The following is a 19,557-nucleotide window of genomic DNA, read 5'->3' on the forward strand; positions in this document are numbered from 1 at the left end:
GAGGAGGCCAGAGTGATATGGTAGAGGATTCCATCAGCCATCGCTGGCTTTGAAGATGGAGGGAATGGGCACAACCAAAGAATGTGGGCAACCTCCAAAGGTGGAAAAGGCAAGGCAACATCCTCTTTCCTCAAGCTTCCAGAAAGGAATGTAGACGCCTTGATTTTAGCCCAGGGAGACTCAGGTCAGACTTCTGACCTACCGAACTATAAGATAACAAATTTATGTTGCTTTAAACCACTAAGTTTGTGATATATATATTTTTAATGGAAGCTATAGAAAACTAATATACTAGGAAGGAGAAAAAGGATAGGGAAAGAACAAGCATTGTTATGTGACCCTTTATATTGCTCCAGACCAATTAGAGGGCGGTTACATAGCCGTTCTGAAGATGTGTCAGGCATCTATGGAAGAACCTGAGCTGGAGGTAATGTGCTGATCTGTTTTCCATTCCAGCCTCCCTTTTATATTCTAGCAACATGCTATTTGGGAGGGATGTAATGTACTTAAAGCTCTTAGCTCAATGCCCGGAAGCGCTTTGTCCACCGCACACTGACGTTCTCTCCCAGAGCCTCCCAGGTTTGGAATCCAGGTGTGTCTCTGGTCGAGTCAGGCTAGCAGCAGACCATTGAGGTTGTACAGCTTAATGCCCAGCTGAATCCAGCCCGAGGTTGACTTTTCCTGTACTTTCTAAGGGTTTTCATGGTGGTGGTATGTCTGTTTGTTTTTTTATGGCAACGCAGACTAACTGGTTTTGGCGACTTCTCTTTCCACTCCATCCCTGGCCTTTGCTCTGCCATGAGGGCAGCTGTGGAGGCTTCAAACACCTGCTTAATTTCACAGCTCCCACCAATCTTGGCACAGACCCTCATTCCATGTTCAGGATACGTAGACTTTATGCGTCTGCGAGGCGCATGGACGACCAAGCTAAATCAAGTTCTAATCACCACCCAAGAACACCAAAATTCCCTTAGTCCCAGATCTTCCCATTATCTAGTCCCAACCATGAGAAATGTATAAAATTTGGAGAGGGACATTGGACCAGTTTTCCAGACTCAATGTAGCCCTCCTCCCCATTCCGTGCTCTGAACCACTGCCCCACTCTCTCTAGCTTTCCCTAATTTTTTGAACACAATTTGGCAGGACAACGCAGCTCCCATTTTGTCCCTGCCACCTGGATGGTCTGCCCATTCCAAACTCTTTTTTGTGGCTCAATTAAAGCACCTTCCTTCAGGATGTACTTTTGGAATATTTCCCTCTGTCTGCCCTCCCAGAGTCATGTGGGGCTGTTTGAGTCTGGGCCTGCCTTTTGCCTGATGTCTCCAGAGGGGACGAGACCAGGCAATTAGATATTACCCAAGTCCAGATGTCTTGCAAAGATTTCCATTTTTAGATGAGGCACACCCAGTTCCATTTAATGAAAGCCAACAGCTACGTGAAGGATAGAGGTGACTCAGGGCTGTCGGCCTTTATCTGCATTTACCTCACAGAGAACTTGCAAGCCCAGTCAAGTCTGAGGAACCCTAGCTCCAAGGTCTTTCTTTAATCCTTCCATGAGATGTGTACCCCAGTCCTTCATCTGCAGAATGAGAAATGACCCAATGGGCTGTCCATCCTACAAGGTCCCTCCAGGTCTCTGCCTGTGGGGTACCACACACAGATCAGTGTAGCCATCTCTAGGCTGTAGGTATCACCTCGCAATGGGCTTCCCCTCTTTGGCAGGTGGTTGCCTGTGAGTGCCTTCTGCAGGGCACACTCCGTCCTGGTTGGGCACTTTTCCATGGCCAGGGCACATCTTTCCATTGGACCCTATGAACACTGCCACCAAGTCAGCATATCATGTGTTCCCTGCCATCTGTCACAACAGATGCAGAGACTGTAACACTTTTAGTTAGGAGGGCATCCAACAGCCTTGTGGGGTCTTTAAAATTCACAGCTAACAGTCGGATCCTGTGTTTGCACGAAACCCCTCTGAAAGTCAAGATTTAGCATAGGGTTGCCATAGTGACTGTCATCAAGTCTGAACTCCTTTTTACGTAGATGGCCAAACTAGTTTCGAGGAGAAATACAGAGGAGGAAAGTTTGGTGGGTTCCGGAAATGAGGATCATTTGAGAGGCACATTTTGGATCCCCTCAAACTCTAGCCTGATAGGCTTGAACATTTCTCTGTTGCTCTGGCTTTGAGCTGCCTATGACATTGTATGGAGGAAAGCTTTATCTGTTGTCAGCAGTGTCCCCACAGAGTAATGAGTGATGGAAACCTCGTAAGGAGATAATGAAGGCGATTTGACAAAGGTAAATTTGCCCTCCAAATGGTGGGTATTGGCATCATTAGGAAAATCAGGCTCTGCTTGAGGTCTGAATTGTTACTGCATTTATTCTTACACGTTTTGTAGTAACTGGATATCAAGTGTACAGGAAGGACTCCCTGTTTTGTCAATCCTTAATTCTAGGCACAGCGTCCAGCCAAGGCCATTCTGAGTCACAGTAATGGGTTTGACAACCTCTTGAAGTTACTTCCTTTTTTTGGTTTGTTTGTTTTTAATATCACCTCATGTCTAATGTCCACAAGGACAATTGGGAAATGACCTCCTTCAGGGAGAAACAGAGCTGGACCCTTGACTCATTAACCGGCTTAGACAGCTGCTTCTTGGAGTGGAGTGGTGGTGGCGTTATGTATAAATTTAGGGCAAACTAATTAATTTAGTTATTTTCCCTTACACAGTATTTACAAAAGGCCTACTCGTGTGGGGGAATAAAGCTAACCTGTCCTCGCCCTTGCGTAACTTATAGTCCAGAGTCCATGCTTTCTTTGGACTTAAGAGAAACAGCCTTCTTCTGAAAGCCTATCGTCAACTACCTAATTTCCAGCTGTGCTTTCTTGTGTTCTACTCGGCTCCCCAACCATTCCTATGTACAGCTCAACACCGCTGACACTCGTACATTTGAGCCTATCGTGAGTCCTATCCATGTGGGAAGCCTGTGTTTGCCATACAGGAGAGAAAACACTGACCCGATACACTCTGTGGGTCCCCCACAAAGTAAGAAGTTACTCATTTTCACTCCACTCCCCAGAGCCTTGATCAAGTGTGGGGAAGACGATGAGTATTCTCTGGTATAAGGCCCCGGTGGACAGTGGCTTATGGGTCCATCTTGAAATGAATGGTTGAGCGAAGATCCTTTAAACGACTCCTTGCTCAGAGCCCGCCTAACCTGTTCCCTCATAACCGTGCGGCCCCTTCACTTCATTTGTATTGGTTTTTGTCTTTGAAAAAAGAAAATAGCACTCACTCAAAGCTATTATTCTATTTATAGCCTTTCTAAGTGTCTCTTGCTAGGGAGATAAAGAAACTGTATGCCCCCTGTCTCCTTAGGGTATGGCACCTTTGCTATTTACAAATTTCAGGAAGTCTCACCCTACAAATTAAATAACCAGCCAGTGAAAGAGTTAACATGAGTGTTTTAGTGGAACCAGATTCAGTGGGGTAGGGATTCATAGGCTTGTATAAGGCATTATTAATACAAAGAAGCAGCAACAATTTTCTTCAAGATCGGTACTGAGTAGAGCAATGGGGGTCTTAGATTTACTTGTAAATTGGGTGAATGTTTTGCAAGCCTGCTGTGGAAAGATGTACATACATGCATATACAGAGTTTCATACAATTTCAGAGGGGTTGTGGACCTCTTGGTGTAATAATGGAGTAACTGATGATTAGGCAGCATAATAATATTCTAAACAAATGTAGAATTGTCGGGGATCCTTCTGTTTACCAGCACCAAGATGATTAGCCATTTTAACTTCAACTAAAACTGTAAAACTAAAGCCCAGAGTTCCTATAAAACCGTAATTAGTACAAGAGGTTTCTTCCATAATAGTTGTTCAGTGGGCTAGCAGCTTGGCATGGTGGGAAAAAATAGTTTGGAGGCAGACAGACATAGATTCAAGTATTAGCGCTGCCATTTACAAGCTGTCTCCAGATTCCTTAATTTTCCCGAGCCTCAGTTCCTCCATCAGCATAGCATAACTAATAATACCCGCTTTTCAAGATTCTTAGAAATATTTGATGAAAGAATTCACTCATGCGGTCTTTAAACATTTATTGATCACCTACTATGTGCCTTGCAATATATTGGGCACCAAGGAAATAGAGATGAAAAGGTTCCTTTGCTCAAAGAGTTTTTGGTCTTTGTGCTTATAGAGCACATACAATAGGTGCTCTGTAAATGTTAGATTTCTCTACTAGTGAAAATTGTCACGTAGTGGAAAACGGAGAGATTGGTGGTGTGTGTTCAGTTGTGTGGGTGGTAGAAACGGAACTATATGGCATGATGGGACTTATTATCTCATCGTGCCACTATTAGAGTCTGAGTTCAATCTGACCTCTTCCTATTCATTTTCCCAAACACAGACATGTTAATCAATTCCTTTATGTTTCTTTTTCTCCCTCCTTAACCCTTCCTCTAAGGGGAATGCCTCTGCTATGAAGGTTACATGAAGGATCCAGTACACAAGCATCTTTGCATTCGGAATGAATGGGGGACAAACCAGGGGTAAGTGAGGGGATGGCACGTTAGCTGTTCCCAGATGTCACCACTCCATCACACAGGCGTGACGTGGAGCAACTGCACGTAGGGAAATAGAGCTTAAAGCGCGGTTATATTCTGAACAGCGAGTGGGTAAAAATGTCACACTGCATTTCCATATTTATACCGTCCCAGTGACGTCCATATCAACTTTTTCTCCATTTACGAGTTCAGAGATGACACCTCTGCCTCGCAGCCCCGCTGCCTCCAGCTGGGATCTGAAAACCAAGCTGTCCCTTTCTTCCTTTTCACACCGCCGCCCTCCATGAGGATTCCACTGGCAGAACTTGGCTGCTGATTCTGTTGGAGACACGTGGAGACACACAGACTCCCGTGTAGCTTTCCCAGAGCTTGACGAACTTTGCAAGTTGTCATGAGTAGAAACGTATTTTCACTGGGATTGTCAGCAGGGGGGGAGATGCAAAAACTCAAGGAGTGTTCAGTGTAAGAATATTTTTTTCCTGATCCCCAAGTGCCATTTCTCTGTGAGACCTTTGCTTTTCCCTAAGCACATGTGACTGGGTAAAAAGTTACCTTATCTATTGCTTTATAATTTTATCGTTTTATAATTTAGGAGTTTTTATTGTGATGAAATATTCATAATATCAAACTTATCATGTTAACCATTTTTAAACGTGCAATTCAGTGGCGTTCACATGGTTGTGCAAATATTAACACTGTCCATCTGGTATTGCTTTTTAAAAGCAACTTTCTATGTTGTCTGTGTGCTGAGAGCTTGCTTTCTTATTGGTTGGGTTATGGAGAAGACTGGGAGGAGAAGGGGATCAGTAAACGCTAACTAATAATAGCAATTAATGGAACCGGGAAAACCAGCAAGAAATCAAGGCAAAAGCCATCTCGGAGTGATTGCTTGGAGTGCAGATTAGAAATGGGTTTGCAGCCTGACGGGGTGGAAAACAGACACCACCGTCATTTCATGCATTGCCATGGAGGGCTCAGCCCCCTCTGTGTGATTCCAGTGAGACCAAGCCCAGAATATTGAATGTAGTTCTGGACTCTCCGAGCAATAAATATGGAGACAAATGGGTGAGAGTTTGGAGAAGAGCAATAAAAATGATTGAAGAGCCCGAGGGAGTGATTTATGATGAAGGGATAGAACTCAACTCTGAGAACTTGGCCAGCTGATGACTAAGTCAAGGCATGATAGATGCCCGTAGACGTTAGAAGAGGGCAAATGTTCTGGAACGGGTGGAGGTTGACGGAGAAGGACAAGAGAGAATGGAGTTAGGGAAAGGAAATCTGAGTCACAGGTCAGAAAACTTGGGGGAGTCAAAATGCCATGAAATGTTTCTATGAGGAAAAATGAAGGATTGCTCCGTTTCCACTGAATGTGAGATCATATCAGAGAGGCAGTCCACAAAATTTAGAGGAAGGTGTTTATAGAAGGGTAAATACAGATGAGGTGGCCTGGTGTGGAAAGATTGGTGGGGACAGCAGAGGACTGGCTGAGAGATGTCAAATGCTGTGCCATTTGTTATTTAAAGCCAGCTTAGTTCCCGTGCTCTCTGCCCCCTGACGTGTTTGCATGGTTTCTGGGGAACCAGGATTTTTGCTTATGTGACAACTGAGGCTCTCGGTTGACTGTGATTCATATTGAGTAAAATGTTGTAAAGGATGATGGATAACCAGCTCTCTATCTCTTAGCCTGCAAGCTTGCTGCTGAAGAAAACGATGACAAAATATCATTTCCCTTTTGGCCCCGAACGATCCAGGCTGGCTCCCTGTAGTGACTAGATTTGGTGGCTAATCGCTCAGGCCTCCACACCCCTGGCCTTGTAGACAGATCTTGTGAGGATGGGCCTGACGTCACTTGGTAAATGCACACGCCTCCGTCATCCCCTCCGGCTGTGTGTAGAGACAGTCTTTGGACGTAGACAGTAGCCTCCAAGGAGTTGGTGGAGGCCCCAGGTGGGTGTCACTTAAAATAAGACAGGCTAAAGCACTGAGATACAGACTGACAGGAACATTAGCCCCAGGAAACAGACAGGGAGACCTAATCTGTCATTTCCATCTCTGATTTCCATTATTCTCTGATCATCACTGTCTACGAGGTCTCATTTTGTGCACTAATATAATAAGGGAGCAACTGTTAGGAGGGGAGAGGGAAAAAAAAAAAAACTATCATGAGGATAATGGAACCAGAAGTGATAAGCAGCAGGAGTCTATATGTATATAAAAAAGTGCCGGACAAATGACGGCATTTTCGTTGTAAAGTGACAAGGTACAGGAAAAGCGGAAGCTAGCCTACATCTTGATTTAAATCAGGGATCTGGTGCCAGACTTCCTTACGTGATTCTTAAAGAATGAATCGACATTGATTCGAACGTGAAGACTGTCACTGGAACTGATAACTGTGTGACAGATTGCCAACTAATGATATTATGTATTGGAGTATTACGGAAAAATCAATGGTAGGCCTCCTCTTCCCCACTATTTTATTTTATGTTCCAGAAGGTAGAGGTAAGCAGCATGTGTGGGTATTTACATTTTTCACTTAGTGTCCACATATTGCATACCTTAAAATAGCTGAACAGTCCTTTGAAGTAGAGCAAGCAAATCCTAGGCCAGTAATAGTTAAAATGAATTCCCTGGTGAAGAATCTAGGTTAATGTACCAGGAGAAAAGTAGCAATAAGCATTCATGACTTTCAGACAAGGGAGAAAATTGATTAAGGACACCACTGCAAAAAAATTACAAATGGTTGATTCTCTGAGGCCAAGGAGTTCCACCTGCAGCTTTGTTCAGCCTCTGCCTCATGCTCCAGTTTACCTGAAGCCGTGTGTGTGCACGTGTGCTCCGGTTTGTTTATAGAAGTCTTACTCCGTCGTTTATTCTCTCACGCGGTCATGTTTCCAACAAATGTTACTACGTTACCTTTCTTTGGCCCAGGATAAGCCAGGTTACTAATTATACGAAGAAAGAGGTGGCATCTGCTTTGGAAGAACTAACGGTCTGGATAGATACACGGGCACATAACAGAAAATTACAATGGATTCGAAGAACTACTCAAATAAAAGTGTGAGCAAAGGTCTATGGGATTACAATTTAAAGGATGACTTATGTGACATCTAAGAATCTGGACTAGGGCTCCGTGGAGAAGTTAGATTTTGGACTGTTCTATTGAACAAGTCACAAAGGTAATTCTGAGCAAAGGGAACAGCATGTGTTAAGGCACAGAGATATAAGAAGCAAGGTGTTTCTAGGAATGGCACATAAATAGCTCAGTGTAACTCAAGAGTGCAAGTTACACACAGGAGAAGCTGCTAAGCTGGGGAAGGACTAGATCTCCGAGAGCTCTTGCTTCCTAAGGCTTTGGGCACTAACACTCCAGGTAGACGCCCCTCGAGTTGTTAGCAGAAGCGAGAAGTTCCCAGGTGTCTCTATATTTGGTGGGGTATTCCCTCATTCCACATTACTTTTCTGAACCACTCTAAAATGATTGAAAACAATCCTAAAACGAAAATAACCAAAAAACCACAACAAACACAAAAGTCTCGTCACGATCTAAAATTGTACTGATCTGGATTCTGCTAGTAAAGCATGGTCCCAAAGTTATCCTGTGCATAAAAGTTTTCAAGACGCAACAGCAAAGAATGACAGAGAATTGGGGACCATAGGTACGAGGCATGTAAATCAAAGGGGGTACAACCTTTTATTGGTGACTCTGGTTCTGCCAAAAAATAGCGGAGGAGAAGCGAGGCAGGTTGAGGCATTTGTGTGTGGTTCTGGGTGGCGAACCCCGTTACTGGTGAACCCAGGTGATGGGATCCAGGTGGCAGATTGTAAAGTCACTGAGCTCTTACACGAGAAGCTCCTGGTCACAAAAAGTAAAAACAGCTTCAAAAAGGTGTAAACAAAGTCACGCGTGACAGATTTCTAACGAGTCATTAAAAGAACATGGGATGTTTAAGGTTACATCCCGGTCTTTGCGGTTGGAAATGAGATAATTCCCTGCCACAGCACCCCCGGTGACTCAGTCACCCGACAGAGGGCCCAGGCTGGAGGACCCTGCTCCACCGGGGTGCTTGGCCATGTCTTCTGTTTAACCCGAGTGAATTCACAGAATAACTCCCATCCCCGTAGCCACGTAGACACAGCCAACGACGCTTAGCGTCTGATTTGTTTGCTGGGGCAAAAGGGCAAATCACAAATTTTCACAGATGAGAAATGAAAACAATAAATGTGGGTGGGGGAAACCAGAGAGATTACTTTACATGAAAATGTTAGAGGAGGAAAAACACATTTATTTAGCTACTTTGGAGATTATGAAGAAAGGCGCTAATGGGTTTTTTTTTTTTGGTTAAATTAAGAGTGTACCCGAGGGCCTCTGGATACATTTTTCAGAACACCACGATTAGATTAAATCCATGCATTTGAAGATTCTGGTAAATTATAATCTGATTTCTTATTCTGGCATCTCAGATACAGAGGGCAACTCCAGGGAGATTCCCCACTAGGAAACTAGCACATATCACTCGATTTCAGTGCTGAAGGATGGCGACAGAGTGATAATTCATGACATGGGGAGAGAGCTACAGAAAATGAACAGGTATTTCTCCAAGGCTTTCTAAGTTGTTGTCAGGAATGGCCCTGCTCATCGGAACACCCCCTCCTTACACCACCTACTGAGGAGACAACACACTTACCGTGCCACTTAACACACATGCATGCATGCACGCATGTAGTGCACACGTGTGCACATACGCAGCACACGCTGCCTTCATCCGTCCTTTCCATTGTCCCAGGCGCTGACCTGTCCTGTTTCTGCAGCTTCTGCCTGGTGCTCCCCGCCCTGGGTGTCACTGCTGAGGCATTCCAACTCTGTACAAGGAAGGAAAGCCACAGAATCCGGTTTCCTTTTCATGAAGACAGTGTTTGTCATGGTTGCCCTCAGCCTCTCTGTCTTGCTCAAAATGCAGGCTTGCCGGGAAGTGATTTTCTTCACTCCTGCCCCGACGATGCCATCCTCACATTTCCCTGGAGACCCATGGCCAGAGCCCGTGCACCCAATCCTTTGTCTGGGTCTTGGGTCTTAAGCAGAGATCAGCTGATTATTCAAAATGATCCAAAGCCATCCTCGCTTCTCCTGGCCACCTAAAACTGAACAGGAACCGATCAGAGTTTCCAGTGTATTTATTTGGCCCTTTTTAAACATTCTTTTCTTCCCTCCCGTCTTCTTTACCTTCATCTCCTTCTCTTTCCTCTGGTCTCAATGAAAATGTGACTTTCCTTTATCCCACCAATTTCAATGTCGAAGGGAATGAAGGAAGCGATTAGAATTCAACCTAAAGTTCCCAGCTTCTTCTCTCTCCAGAAGCCCTGCTGTCACCTGATTGCAGCTGAAAGGTTGCCCGTGAAGGAGAGCTGACGCCTCCCTGGGTGAGCAGGCAGGAGCTGGGTGGTGGAAAGCAGAACCTACCAGGTCAGGTGCTCCTCAGACAGGCTCAATGGGACCAAGTCCCCAAGCCGGCTTGGGGAGCACACCTTGTTCTTAGGGCTTTTCTCAAGTGGAAACATGTTTAACTTGATCCATTTTCCCAAAAATGTGGTCAGTCAGCTGAGGACAGAGATGCACTTCATACATGGCAGATAAACATCTGGCTGAGAAGGCAACAGAGGGCTGAAACGTAGCTCATGCTTGCCAAGGCGAGAAAACCCTGGGACAAAGGCTACATCTGTCCAGATGGGCGTCTTTTCCTCATTTGCACAAAGGCACTTACGAGCTAGTGTGGATCCCGCCGTGTCATTTTAGGGGATGCCCTTTGCACCCCTTTTCGAGGCAACTATAACCTTCCTGGTTACTCAGGATGACACATGAGCGAAATATGCCCTAGTAATTGACTCCCTGGTGCCAGTTCATGGAGCGGATACTTCAGAGTCATCTGGGGAGCTTATTTAAAGTACTGGTTTCCGACTTACCCTGAGAGAGTTTCATTTCATAGGTCTGGGAGAGGGCCCAGAATCCGTACATTTGACAAGCGCTTCCAAATGATTCTGAAGCACTGCCAGACTTCAGAACCGTTCCTTCCCAAGATGTGCTGTCTCCAGACCCCGCGGGAGCGCGTCTGCTCCTCGTGCACCACCCCCTCCAATGAAAATGAGAACTGGTTTGTCAACTAGTGGATGAGTACATCCTAAAGTATCCTTGCATTGTACTGATTGGGACGTGGAGGGCCAGAGAGGTGAAGACACTTGCTCAAGGTCACAGAGCTGGTAGTCAGGCTCTCTCATGACAGGTGGGTCGTGGAGATGAATCAGTCGGGTAAATTCAGATTTCAAGGAGAGCGCAATGTGAAGAGCATGTGACACTCTGAGCATCAGTGATCAGCTGTAGATGAGAAGTGGACGTGCTGTGGTCCCCACCTGCTTCTTTTGTGTTTTTTTTTGAAGGAGGGTAGAGCTCACAGTGACCCATGTGGGGATCGAACCGGCAGCCGTGGTGCTACCAGCACCACGCTCTAACCAACTGAGCTAACTGGCCACCCGCCTCCACCTGCTTCTTTCATCTTCCTCTCCTAGGGACTGAGGGATACATCTGCATCCCACTCTCTCCCCAGTGACAAGCATCTGCGGTCCCCCTCCAGCATGGCCACCCCCAGAGGAGGGTGAAACTGCCACCGTGTTCTCTCCGATGAGTCCAGTCACCGCACCAAGAGACTTATTTTAAACAGTGCCGGAGGCGGGAACATTCATATTTCCTCCACCATGACCACTAGAATCAAAAAAAAAAAAAAAAATCAACCTCAATTTACCCTCCCATCTGCTCAAGAATGGAAGATAAATTGTTTCAATTTTATAGAAATGAATGTTTTATGTCTTGCCCATGCTTTTCTGATAGTGTCCTGAATTTCTATATTCTACCGAATGCGTGGGTATTTTCCACTAGGAATGCTCTCTGGACCATCCACTTCCTTGGGTTTCAGTCTCAGAATACTGGGTCTGAGAGTGCTGTCACTTCCCCTAGCTTTGCAGAGCTGGGCTATTTTCCTTTTTTATTTAAAATAAATAGAAAAAAAAAATCCACTCATTACCCTATGCTCAGAGAAAACTACCATTGCCATTTTGGCATATTTCTTCCCAATTTCCTTTTCTATGCACGATAAGTTTTGCTTCCCTCTCCCCGCCCCAGTTCTGTATATATTTTTGTTCACATTCGTAATTTCACAGTGAGCATGTATTACTTTTATAATCACAACAGTTGGGGGGGAAAGATAAAAAAAAAAAAAAGCTTTAAAAGTATCTTTGTTGTACATTGTGTTGTCCAAAACTTTTTCCATGGGGAAATTATTCTTAAGGTCTAACTTAAAATCCCCAATTTTAGACTGATTTTGCAGGAAAGAAGAAAGTGTTTCAGGGTCTGGCATTCAGGTAAAAATCCTCTCACATGAGCACGCCTGTAAGTCTATATAACAAAGGGCTGAATGAACACCGCACAGTGACCCTCCAATTCAGCACAATATTGAATGCAGTGCAATTTCAATGTCACTGAAGACTTTGAACAGTTCCTTATATAATGCTGATTAATAGCTGTCATTTATTAAGCACATAACGCTGGGCTCAGTGGTTTTTTTTCATTTTTTAATATCATCACTAATCTTGATAAAAATCCTACGAACTGTGGGAGAGGTGAGCAGTTAGTAGTGTTTATTGCATCTGTGATTGCTGTGAAAATAATTTCAGGAAAAGGAACCTGAAGGTTTATTCTTCCCCGTTAAGTATTTTGGATTCTTATTCAGATGTTCATGCCATAATTATCTTTTCCTAACTTTAACTTTATATGCTTTCAGAAATCAGAGGGCCAACATTTTGTCACTGTACGTTTTGGGGTTTTCATCTTTTTTTTCTTTTTGTAAAAGCAATGCAGGTCATTGGTAGGAAATCTAGAAAAATAAAAACAGAGCAGTAAAAGGAAGAAAATCCAAACCACCTAAAGTGCCATGCCCTAGAGAGAACTCATTCTGACCTTTCATTTTATTTGTTTAGTTATAATATTTTTTAACAAAAATTGCATCACATGATTACATGATGCTTTGTTATATGTATACATATATGCACATGTATATGTGCACACACACACATATATGTACATATAATGGGAAAAGTGCCTATTACTATTAGAGGCTCTTACGGTGACCAGAGTCACAGAGTGGAGAGCAGACTGTCTGATGCCGACATCTAGACTCTTCTTTAAACCGTGATGCAGTTCAGCAATTGGAGTCATCTTTGCCTTCCCTCAGTCTCCTTCCCACCAAGTTGATTAACCCTCCCATGAGGTTTCCCACACCGAGAGTAGCATCACTGGCTTGAGGAGATATTGCCCAAACCAGCCTTTCCAGTCCAAGTTACCTTTGGACCTAAGACCCTCAGCTGTAGGAGGGTCCCCAGATTTCTGTCGTGCAGGACCATGAAAGGGGGCTGTGGACAGCCTCGCAAAGCCCAGGGCCACTCTAGCCCCATCAGCCCTGGACATGGAGTATCCTCGGGGGGGCTGCCCAGACCACAGTGGTACAGCAGGGACTCCCTTGTTTGGAACCACCTAAGAAAGGTGACTTTAGATGGCGTGAATGCTCACCTTTGTGGGATGGTCACCAATGGGAAGAAATTCCACACCAGGAGAAGCCAGTTAATAGCCATGCCAGTGAGTCCTAGTTCTTTGCCTGCCTGGTACTGTGGCGCTCCCCGTGCTCTGCCCCTCAGGTGCAGTAGTAATAAGGCTTATGTTCATATTGGTAGTAATACTAGCTGATACTTATTTAGTCTTTGCAATGCACCAGCCATTCTTCTAAGTACTTTGCATGTACCAACCAATTGAATTCTCATTTCAACCCTGTGACGTAGGAACTATTTTTGTCCTTATTTTACAGGTAAATCTAGTGAACATTGCAGCAATATTGAGAGTTTCATAGGCAAGAAAAGAGAATTTAGGTCCCTGAAGAGAACTTTTCTCTTGCCAGAGCCCTCGAGGACTACCATGCTGAGAGTCTCCCCATGAAAGCAGGAGGGAAACTGCAATTCCTCCTTGAGGACCTGGGGGAGGCGGTCTGTGAGCTGATGCCAAGATTAAAACAATAACAAGTATGCAGTCTGCAGTTAAGCATATCTTTCAGAACGATGGAGAGACGCAGGGGAAGTGACAAGTCACTGGAGGGCCCTAGCTAGAGGCCTAAACACAGGAAGTGCCATTGGCTGCTGCCCAATCCAGGTTAAAAAATAAAAAGCACTCAGCCACATCCTGGGGCCCCCAGGCTGGTGACTGTTTGTGGAGGGGCAGACGCCTCTTCCTGAGTAGCTCTGTGCTGTGGCTAATGGGAAATCCTGACCACGGGTTCGAGTGCAGATGGTCCGTTGCAGCAGAAGGCATGGAACAGCCTGCACTGCGGGCTCTGTGCGGGATTGCATTTGCCTGTTGACTGGCGTAGATGTGGGAGAATAAAATACCTCCACAGGTCCTTGCTGTTGGCAGAGATTTCAGAGCCCTTGCCCAGTGGGTCAGCAGTGACATCTTCACGTTTGAAGGATGGGGCCGTAGATTTTCCCCGAACTCCTGGGCCTGGGAAAAAGGTAGTTTGGACGTAGTCAGAGGTTTTTCTTTCCAGAAATAGTCTTGGATGTCGTGAACCAGACTTCTTCCCTTAATAGCCTCGATCAAACTGTTTTATCCTGGCCAGGGGGCTGTGAACACCTCCCTTCCAGGAGGATTCATGTTCACCTGCTCCCATTGTTATCTGTGTGGGAAGAGCGCCGAGTTGTTGTCAGGCCGACTGGGGCTCAACTCTTCTACTAGCTCATGTCTTCTACTACAAAGCACTGCATTCTTGGCTAGCTTGGTAACTTTTTGGAGCCTCAAGCTCCTCGTCAGTAAAAAATGTAACTAATAGTATTGATTTCACAGAGTTGTTCAAAGGATTAGGAAGGAAACCTAAATGAAATATGTTACATTCAATGATGTTACATAAAGTACCAACGCACTCAGTAAGCAGTGGCATTAAGTGTCCCACTGATGATGTTTTGCGTTTTCATCCTTTGAACTGCCACCCAGTCATGTGATCTTAACATCAATTTGACAAGTTGAGTTGAGAATAACCCACCTCTGTCTAGCATGTACATTCCATGAGGGCGTAAACAATGTGTCAGGTATCATTGCATTGCCGTACGCTAACACACTGCCTGGCACATAGTAGGTGCTCAACAAATATTCGTTAAATAAATGAAGGCATGTGTCCATCTTTGGGCAGGACGTACACAGACCTTGTTTTCTAAACCTGATTGGATCTTTAGATTCTCAGGAGAGTGGTGAATCGCCTTCCCAATGTCAGGAAGTGGAAGTAAGAATCCCAGCTGAATCCCGGACAATCCTGCACACGCAGAGCTGGGAGCCCACCTGAGGGTCATAACCTGCAACCTGGTTTAGGAATCCCTCCTACAGCCTTTTTACCCGATGGCCCCCGTACCACTGCTTAAACACTGTCTGTGATGGGGGGCTCCATTCTTCAAAAAGGCAGGGCATTGCGTTGTTATAATGCGATTCTTAGTTCTTCTTTAGGCTGAGCCAGAAGGTGTTTGCCTGTAACTTCTACCTATTTGGTCAGCTCTGTCCTTTGGAACAATAATGAATCTGTTGATTTTCACCTTCTGCGCTCAGGACTGGCACCTTGTGTGGTTCCTGTGGGTGGATTAGAAAAATATGCTCATCTGCTGCCGAGTGTGGGGTGAGTGCCTGCGAACAAGTAAGACCATCATATAGGTGCAGCTGCGTGTTCATGTTTCAGACAACTGTGATGATTTCGTTGCTCCCCACCAAGCCTTCTCTTCGGAATATAGCTAAGTCCTTCAACTTTTCTTTAGACTGCAAGTTTCCTGAATCCCTTAAAGATCTTGCTGTTTTCTGCATCTCCCTAGTTTGTCATTATACTTTTCAGATGACGTTGACCAGCACGGATCAAATCGCTCTATCAAGTACATCAGGCCTTTTTCTTCCTGTGTATTTTCTATTAATGACGTCTAAGCTAAACTTGCGTTAGGTCCTCTAAGAAAAGAATCGTAGTATTAGCCGATGCTGAATTTTGGGCTAACTAAAGATCTTTTCCACAGGGACTGCTATTAAAAAGAGAAAGTGTATTCAAGACTGCAGTCAATTTGTCTTAGCCTAAATTCAGGTCTTCGATGAAACCTTGTTAAATTTTAGCTTGTAGTCCACTGAAATCCTTTGGCTCTTGACTCGGTTATTCTACGTATTAGCCATCCCTCCTACTTTACGTTAACTGTAAATTTAATTAATGTACCTTCAGTGACCTTCTCCAAGTATCTGATGAAAGTGTTAGAGAAAATACTGCCAAGCCCTCCTCCCATGAAGGGACCTTCTTACAGGCTGACCTTGACTCCTTACTTGAAACTTGTTGATTTCCTTGTTCAACTACGCAGGAATTCATTAAACGCACATTCAAGCCACATATTTCTATCTAGTCCATAGAAAAGATTTTTGTCAAGTTTCTGGCACAGAATGGGTACTCAATATGTCTTCTCAACCAGAGAGTGACTTCCTTTCTGAAATCAGCATAGCTGCCTTTGAAACGCCAACCTAGAGATGCCATCAAAAATGGTCCTGAGTTTAGCTTGGGATGTCCTCTTGTTAGTGAATCCATTCGAGCTCTTAGACATCTTTGCATTTTTATTTATTTATATTGATCCATCCTCATTCTCTAAAGAGCTCGAAGCTGTTAAAATTCTGCCTCCACACTCCCCACGCGGCTCTTGACACACTGTCTTTTCCTCCAATGTATGCAGTTTTATCTCATTTGCAGCCTTGCTTCATGAGGAGTTCTTCTGATGTGGCTTTCTACAGTTTCTGACTCGGTAGATGAAAGTGAAGGTAATAATAACAGCTAATATTTACTGAGAGTTCATGGTGCCCGGCACATTTCTAAGAGTCCTATGTATTTTAATGTCGCCACAACTCTTGGAAGCTATCCCCTTTTTGCAGATGAGGAAACAGGGATGGAGAACGTTGGTAACTTGCCCAAAGGTTATACCATAGGAAGTGGCATAGTTGGGATTCAGACCTAGGCAATCTGTCTGGAGCCCATGCGCGTAACTCTCAGGGTGCTGCCTGGCAAGGAAAGCAGTGTACTCTATGGACAAGCAGATTTGGAGGGGCAGAAGCCCCCGCTTCTTGTGTCTTGCCCCTCCCTCTACCCTGCTTACTTTGAAGTATAGTCTAATGTGAGACAGTCAGCTGACCTAGCTGCAGGTGTGATGGGCAGGATGGCCCTCCCGTCCGACCCCTGTTCTTGGTTCTCCAGCTGTGGGGCATTGAGCGAGTGTAGTCATCTGTCCACTGTCAGCTGCTGACTGGGCTTTTCCTCCCAGGTCCTAGAAGCATTTGCACTTTGAAAGAAGCCTGTGGAGAGGTGGGGTTCACTGCAGAGGAATGAACTGCTTCGGACATCAATGAAGTGCATTTAGAAAGATAGGTGCGGTGCTCTGTGGGAGCATAGGGAGGAGATCAATGTGTCACGGGCTCCTTTCATGAGTCAGGCACTCTTCCAGCTACTTTATATCTGTTACGTCATTAAATAAGAATAGCTGATAATTTGCTGAGTGCTTTCTATGTGACAGGCATTATTTGTAAATGCTTTATGAGCGCTCATGTCATTCCTTCCTCACATCTTACAGGTGAGGAGCCTTGGCACAGAGAGGTCCGTAACTTGCTTGAGAGCACACAGTATGAGTGGAACGGTATGGAATGGCCCCAGCAGTCTGATTCTGAGTCCAGGTTCTCAGTGTGATATCTGAGGACAAGTGCAGCCACCATGTAGCCTCTCAGGATAGGTCCCGCCCAGCACTCAGGCCTCCCAGCATTTGTTTCCACCCCAATTGAGCTGCTTGCTCTTCACAACACTTACCTTTTGCTTTACCTTCTCCCCACTTTTGCTCAGGACATTTCTTCCTTTCCAGGTCCTTCCCTGCAATGCCCTGTCCTCCGATTCATGCTATCCATTCTCCAAGGTCCAGCTCAGACACCTGCTCCTGCATAAAACCTTCCCCAGCCCCGCAGCTGGAAGCCATCTCTCTCTCCTTCGGGCTGCCTCAGGCCTGTAACTCTCTCTTGTGACATTTGCCACATGTGCCTTGTATTATTTCTATCCCTAGACTCAGCTTGGCCTTTGGTAGACAATAAGACTTTTGGAGCAGGGGCTTAATTCTGAGTCTCGTTCTCAAGTACATGCTGTCTTGCGTATAGTAGGTGCCCAATTAAAAATGGAATAATTGCTCTTGGCATGATTTCCAGCTTTATGACTAATGGACTAACAGGATGGATATTTATCTTGGTGGCAGGGAGGAGGGGACGTTTTGATACTCCTCACAACATATCACTTCCCCTGAGAATTTCCTCTGTGCCAGGCACCCTATTCAGTCCTCACAACAGTCTATTGGGAGCTTAAACACAAAAGGAAATGAGATATTGAACATAATGGTTAAGACTGTATTAGCAGACCATCTGAGTCCAAATCCTGGCTCTACCACTTACTGGCTCTAAGTGGTAGAGTTTCCCATGGTCAAATTAGTTAAGCTCTCTGGGCCATAACTTCCTCCCCTGTGAATTAGGGGTAATAATACCTGCCTCTCAAGGTGGCACTGGGAGGTCCATGAGAATCATGGAAAGCGAGTGTTTAACTCATGGAGGATGGTTGGTAAAACCGGGTGCAATGGGAGTAGATGACCCTTCCTCCACGAATCAGGGAACCCAGCATCAGGTATCATAATACCTGATGGGGGTTGGTCTTTGGGAGCCAGATCCTGTTCCCCTTATTTAAAATCTTTCAATTTTGACCATCGGTCAGCAGTCCTTGGCTAGGCAGGGTGTTTTGCTTTGGTTTGCTATTTACTTTTTTTCCTCCCCTTTCTGTCAGCATCAAAGCCTTTATCCTGAAGACACATCCCTGCTCTTCAAAAGCTTTGTCTCTCCCTTCCCTAAAGTGTGCTTTCCACCAGGCAGAGGAGGGTGTTGTTGAAGGCACTAGCCTAACTCAAGTCTCTTGCTTAATTACACTGCTGTCAGATTTTCCCTGCAAGCCCCTAGCATGGCAGGATGCCCTCTTTGAAGTCATTAGTCTTCTCAGCAGGCAGAGCATATCATCAAAGACTCCGTTTCCCAGCAACCCCTGCTGTGCCCTTGTGCACCAGAGGATTGCAGAGGGAGAGAGCAGCGCCTACAAGTGCATTCAGTCCGCGGTTCTCTCCTCTGGTCCTGAGCCGCGATTCCTTTGAACTGAAGCCCAGGGAGAGGGCTGGTGATGCTATCGCAAAACCTCTCCCCATTCTTTCAGTTTCAACCAACTTAGCAATTAAACTTGCTAAGGCCAAGGATACGGAATGTAGGACATTCCGTATTAAGGTTCCCGTTGGTAATCTAAGGCGCTATGGGCTGGGGGTTGGGAAAGGCAAGACACTGCCTCCAGAGGCTCCAGATACTGAAAATGTACTTGATAATGACCATGAGCAATCTGCTGTGAAGTTAAATCTCTCTCTCTGTCTCTCCCTCTCCCTCTCTCTCTCTCTCTCTCTCTCTCTCTCTCTCTCTCTCTCTCTCCTTCACACACACACACACACACACACACACACACACGCAGAGAGAGAGACAGAGACAGAGACAGAGAGAGACAGAGAGACAGAGACAGAGAGAGAGAACTTGGACTTAAGTCTAACAAATCTGGGTTTTCATCCTGGCCTTCCCTCTTATTTGCTATTTACCTGGGTAGCCTCTTTATTTCTCACTTTCAATATCTTGATCCCTTGGAAGTTTCGTGACTATGGTGAATGAAACAATGGCTGACAAAGCTATTTGCCTTGACCCAAATTTTAGATCTGCACGACCCTGGGCCTTAGATTTCATCACTGAAGTTTGAGGCCTCGGACCAGATTTTCTGTCTTCTGAAGGTGAGCTGGTGGAGC

At 45.2% G+C, this 19,557-nt stretch overlaps 1 protein-coding gene across 2 annotated transcripts in view; it reads left to right on the top strand.

The window, feature by feature from the left end:
* The window catches only part of ASTN1 (astrotactin 1), a 288,385-nt gene that overhangs the window by 146,497 nt on the left and 122,331 nt on the right, over nt 1-19,557 (top strand). For both annotated transcript variants that reach the window (XM_081024738.1, XM_081024737.1), the window contains exon 8: nt 4,467-4,551. In XM_081024738.1, the coding sequence (XP_080880864.1) occupies nt 4,467-4,551 (85 nt within the window). The remainder of the gene's footprint in view (nt 1-4,466; nt 4,552-19,557) is intronic.

This window comes from Rhinolophus hipposideros, assembly GCF_964194185.1.
Source record: "Rhinolophus hipposideros genome assembly, chromosome: 19".
Taxonomy (NCBI): Eukaryota; Metazoa; Chordata; class Mammalia; order Chiroptera; family Rhinolophidae; genus Rhinolophus; species Rhinolophus hipposideros.